Source organism: Drosophila montana, unplaced genomic scaffold (genome assembly GCF_035044405.1).
Source record: "Drosophila montana isolate Dmon_TW-CO22-7 unplaced genomic scaffold, ASM3504440v1 contig_2960_1, whole genome shotgun sequence".
Taxonomy (NCBI): domain Eukaryota; kingdom Metazoa; phylum Arthropoda; class Insecta; order Diptera; family Drosophilidae; genus Drosophila; species Drosophila montana.
The window spans coordinates 3,007-8,400 of record NW_026997836.1 but is presented as its reverse complement, the minus strand read 5'-3'; the positions used below and the strand labels follow the sequence as shown (position 1 = coordinate 8,400).

Sequence of the window (5,394 nt, the reverse complement as noted above, 5' to 3'; positions counted from 1 at the left end):
ACCAAATAGAAAGCGCAACCGCCATGATCGCGGCTCCTGCGCCTAACCAACAGCCAAGAGGCTGCGGTCTCCCTCCCGTGGAGATTGAAATTTGTTATGGGGAGTATTTAAAATGGCCCACATTCCGAGACCTTTTGCCAGCTGTCTATATAACCAACCCACGGTTAACAGAGATCGAAAAACTACTTCACCGCAACTCAGAGACAGGCGGGGAACCGAAGGCAATCGTGTCCATGTCTCGTCTCACAAATGATGGTTTCGCATCGGCATGGAGTGACTTAACTGACAGATTTGAGATCAAGAGGCTGTTAGTCAACAGCCAACTTCACGTGTGCTTTAATCTCCAGCCAGTTTCGCAGGAATCAGGAGCTGCTATTAAGGACCTACAGAGCACCATCCAAGGTTGCTTGACAGCTCCAGAGCACTTCCGCATAAGTACTGTGAATTGGGATTGCCTTCTAGTTTAACTGTGCGCCTCCTACCCAAGCTTAAACATTCACTGTGGGAACAGTCGTTGCACAACAAGGTTGACATCCCGATGTGGATCCACCTAAAGTCTTATTCCATTTTATTCCATTATTCCATTTTTCCTATTGGAACGTTATTGCACTCTAGAGGCGATAGAGGGCATGAGCCAAGTACAAATGCACAGTGAGCGTAAAGGCTCAATCTTGCAAACTTTGCTCAAGGGAGAACCATCCAGTGCGCTTGTGTTTTCTGTAGATGACTGTTGGTGACAGGTCTAATTTCATCAAACAGAAAAAAATCTGCCTGAACTGTTTCGCGAGAGTGCATCAATTAACAATTGCACGAGTCAACATAATTGTTTCACGTGCAAGGGTCGCCACAACACCCTCGGGATCGGAAGCGACGTTCATCTCCGAACGGCTTTTCAATCCAATCAAGCTTCCATTCCATCCAGTCCAGAAGTGACCGGCTTAAGTCAAGCCATCTCAGCCAATTTAAAGAAGTTATGTCACTTCAAGATTGGCTCCCCTACTAAACCGATGATCCAAATCAAACCCTCTGCCTTCGTTTTGGACAATTTGGTGGGCAATTTGCCATCGCAACCACTTCCACACAGCATTCTGAGGGACATACCAAATATTCAAATTGAAGTGCTGCCAGGCGCAGCCATTGCGAAAATGGAATCCAACGACAAGGAGATTGAAGAAGCCAGCCTTGCGAAGACTCTCGGTATACGCTAGAAAGCAGACACCGATGAGTTCCTCTTCTCCCTCCCTCGTTTAGAGATGTGTGGCGCTGTCCTGCTTGCGGAACATCGTAGAACACTTCTCCAAATTCGGCAAAGCACTAAGAGTCGTGGCCTGTATATTCCGTTTTATAAGGCGCTGCCTTAAACCTGATATTCAACTTCTAAAGGACTTTATTTACATATATATTTACTAAGTTTATTTAGTGGATATACATTTTAGCTGTGTGGAATGACAATCTGTTCTTATTTGGTATTTATCGCAACTTTTCAGAGATTTTTCTAGCCTAATAAATAAATAAGTCAAAAGTAATTTAAAGAAAAAACTAGAACTAAATTACTTTGATTATTGAGAAGACCATTCATTAATTGAATAAGTACTTCCCATATATTGTTGTTGACGAATTGATTCATTATTTGATTGGTGGCTTCCAACTGAATTCCAGGGTTGTCTAGGAAAGACATTTGAGTTAATATATGGTCCGGAACTACCGCTATACCCAGCCGGTGAATGGAAATTGGAATGATAGGGAGCAAAATTAAAATGACCATATGGAGCATAATTATTAATATGATAGTTGGCTGTTGCGGGTGTATTCTTATTGTCATAGTAATTATAATATTGGGGAGTGAACGTGTGTGGAACATTTTTACTTGAAAAATATGATTCTTCCGACAAATCGTTGTTAGAAGCTATAGGCTGTTGGTGTATTGCACTCGATTGAACATTAAGAGAACTTCTGTAAGGTTCGACAATAGGTAACTGTGCTTCATGCTTATACGGTTGCTGCTTATGGTACTCCAAATCATTCTGCATCTGGTGAAGACTTGCTGGGATGCTGTTTAAACTTTCAATTTCATTACTATTTTGCAAAATTTGAGGTTTATTTTGCTGTAGATCATCTAAAACGCCTGTTCTGGTTAAGGGTGGATCAGACGGCTCGACTGGTAAACATTCCGTGTTATTGACTTCATTTGTTTTTGGCACAGTTAATGTTTCCAAGGGTTTCTCTTGCTCTGGCGATGTAGGCTTTGGAACATCTGTATCGCAGTCTGATGTAATATCAATTACGTCTTCTTTATTTTTTTCTTCATCTGTGCGCTTGGATGTTGTTCTGATTGCAATAATTTTTCCACTATCTAATTGCATATATATTCCTTTCGCTGATTTTAACACCATAACTCTTTGGCCGGCCTTGAGTATTATATTAGATTTCTCTGATGAATTTGTAGGTATGACAACATCAAGGGGCAACGTCATTTCTTGAGCAGTCATTCCTTGTCTTTGCCACACTTCAGCAGGTATCCAACGCGTCGATCGACCTCCGCTAACGGCGTTTTGTTTTTTGGTCTGTAGTGGTTTTATCGAAGCCACTGGTCGCGTAATAATAGTACCATCAGAGTTTAAAATTTTGTACTGCATTTTTCCTGGGGCGTATGCAAATTTTTGATTAACAGACGCTTTCTTTTCAAGTTCATAGCTTCTATGGGCCTGTCTTTTTTCAGCTTGTGATAGCTTCCTATCTTTTTGATCAACTAATAAGCTTTCATGCAGAAAAGGATCTTTTGTTATACAGTTCGCATGTAGTTCAACAATTTTATTAACAATTGGATCCATATGACTCGTTGTTGGAAGACATTTTTCATCTTTTTTTTTATCTGCCATAGAAAGCTGATCGGTATCATTATTTTGAGTAGTTGGCTCATTTGACTTCTGACCGTCACTATCAATAGGATCACCATCTGAGTTGTAATCGTGACATAGATTTGTTATATCTCTCATAGACAAATGCGCCTCCGGATTGCACTCATCAACAATTCTATCAGACATTCCTTGTTTTTTAATTTGCCTGTCATATATTTTTTTTTCTAGGCATCTATCCATTACAATTCTGTACACATAACATGGCTTTGTTTGCCCATACCTATATATTCTATATACTGCTTGAGTGTCATGGCAAGGATTCCAACTGGCATCAAATATTATTACTCTATTAGCTCCAGTCAAGTTAATACCCAAGGATCCCGCTCTTGTAGAGATTAGGAAAAGCTTAATATTAGGATTTGCGTTAAATTCATTGACGAGCCTTTCTCAGCACATCAGCAGTACTGAGCTACTCAACGCATTAAGTACCCGAAAGAGTATCAGTGTTTACTCGACAAGCAACTAATTCCAAGCTCAAGCCCCATCATTAATCTTAATCCGTTCGTCTATCACAATGGAGTCATGAGAGCATTCGGGCGTATGAGAGCTTCTGAGTCATTGCGCTATGACGAAAGACATCCAATCCTTCTTCCTTATGAAAGCTCCTTCACACTTCTCCCTCCATGGTGGAAACCAGATATGATGCGCCTGATCCGGTGCAAGTTCTGGATTCCCAAACTCAGGAATCTAGTTAAGGCCACGATAAATTCCTGTCGAGTATGTGCAGTTTATCGCAAGAAGTTGCAAGACCAACTCATGGGTGATTTGCCAGTGGAATGATCCACGTTCTCCCGTCCGTTCAGGCATACAGGCGCCGATTTCGTAGGACCGTTTGACATAAAAAACTACACAGGTTGAGCATGTCTAATAACCAAGGGCTATGAATGCGTCTATGTATGCTTCAGCACTCGAGCCACACACTTAGAAGCCACTTCGGACCTGAGGACCGAAAAATTCCTGGCCGCTTTCGCTCGATTTCTTTCTCGAGTGCCCCCAAATGCGTCTATGAATGCGTCTATGTATGCTTCAGCACTTGAGCCACACACTTAGAAGCCCCTTCGGACCTGACGACCGAAAAATTCCTGGCCGCTTTCGCTCGATTTCTATCTCGAGTGCCCCCAAAACGTTCGCTGGAGCCTCCAAATCTTTATCGCGTGACTTTATAGAAGCTGTGAAAACGCGTGTAATTTCATCCTACAGCCATCAAAACTTGTCCTGGCGCTTCAACCCTCCAAACGCCCCTCACATGGGTGGCTTATGGGAAGCGGGAGTAAAGATCTTCAAGAGTCTCTTTTGTATTTTTTTTTTTATTTTTAACTTTACATTATGTTAAAACGTAATGCAGTATGTATTTATAAAAGTTTTCTAGATCACAAATCATATTTCTTTAATATTAAATGAAAATGTGCAGGCAATTTTTATAACGCTGTGTGCGTTTCGCGATGTTAGTGTATATAGTGCTATGGCTAAAAGCAAAACTGAAATTTACGGCGCAAATAGTGCTTATGTGGATAAAATATGTTATAGAATTACATTTTTAAAATATGTCAAATTTGATATAATAGCAATATGGCAACGTATTAATAATTTGAAAATGTATATGTGTGCCAGGACTTAAGGAGTATATTTATGAATATTGTTAAAAAAAACAGAATAAATGAATGAGTTTGTATGCGTGCGTGTGTTGGATTTGTTGTTGGTTTAGAGCCGCTGCCGCAACAGTTGTGCAGCTACCACCATTTGCGCAGTCGCAGAAGCAGCTGCGCCGACGCGTCAGCTGGAACGCTTCCATGTATGCTTATACGTATATGTAAGATGTGGTGTGAATGTGTATGCATGTATTTTGTGTGTGTGTGTGTATGTGCGGGGAGTGTTTTTGTACGCCTACTCCTTCGTTTTGCGACGCCGAAATAGCAAAATGTGCGGCTCTGGCTTGTGTATCATATAGTGTATCCAGCCGCGCGACTGCTGCAGACCGATTGATCTCCATTCGGATTCTGTCATCAGATGCGATTTGGGCACCAGCTTCACAAGCTCTTTTGGCAAGACCACATGTCTGTACTCACATTTCTCATCATAGTATTTATCCGAGTAGTAAATATCTTTGCTCATCTTTGTAATATGTTGGAATAAGGGATAAGGGTGCTGGAATGCGGCGTTTAATTTCTGTTTGACGTCGGCGTCCTTTTCTGCACGTTCAAAATTTGAGAGCCGCTTTGCAGAAGACCTTTTCTCAGTTCCTATTTGTGCACACTGATTTTACGTATGTTATATTACTTGTTTGCTCGTTTTGTGGCAATTTTATACGATTGTTTATAAACAATTCACTTTATGAGTTATTTTAAAAAAGTAATAAGTGACGCGGTCGAAAGAGATGTTTGTTCCAAGGCCACTTTCTCTTTCAAATACACGTTTGAAGAGTTATCCACGCTCTTATCAAAAATAGAAACATGCCTCAACTCGAGGCAAATCTCTC

At 41.0% G+C, this 5,394-nt stretch overlaps 2 protein-coding genes across 2 annotated transcripts; both read right to left on the bottom strand.

Moving 5' to 3' along the window:
• Window positions 1-1,470: 1,470 nt before the first annotated feature.
• On the bottom strand, window positions 1,471-3,301 carry LOC135430163 (uncharacterized). The gene has a single exon (XM_064684719.1). It carries the CDS (start codon window positions 3,096-3,098, stop codon window positions 1,560-1,562), a length of 1,539 nt encoding a protein of 512 aa, XP_064540789.1. The 5' UTR covers window positions 3,099-3,301; the 3' UTR covers window positions 1,471-1,559.
• Window positions 3,302-4,573: 1,272 nt separating this feature from the next.
• LOC135430162 (cyclin-dependent kinases regulatory subunit-like) lies at window positions 4,574-5,193 on the bottom strand. Its single transcript, XM_064684717.1, has one exon. The coding sequence runs from the start codon at window positions 5,028-5,030 to the stop codon at window positions 4,803-4,805; it is 228 nt and encodes a 75-aa protein (XP_064540787.1). The 5' UTR covers window positions 5,031-5,193; the 3' UTR covers window positions 4,574-4,802.
• Window positions 5,194-5,394: the final 201 nt, after the last annotated feature.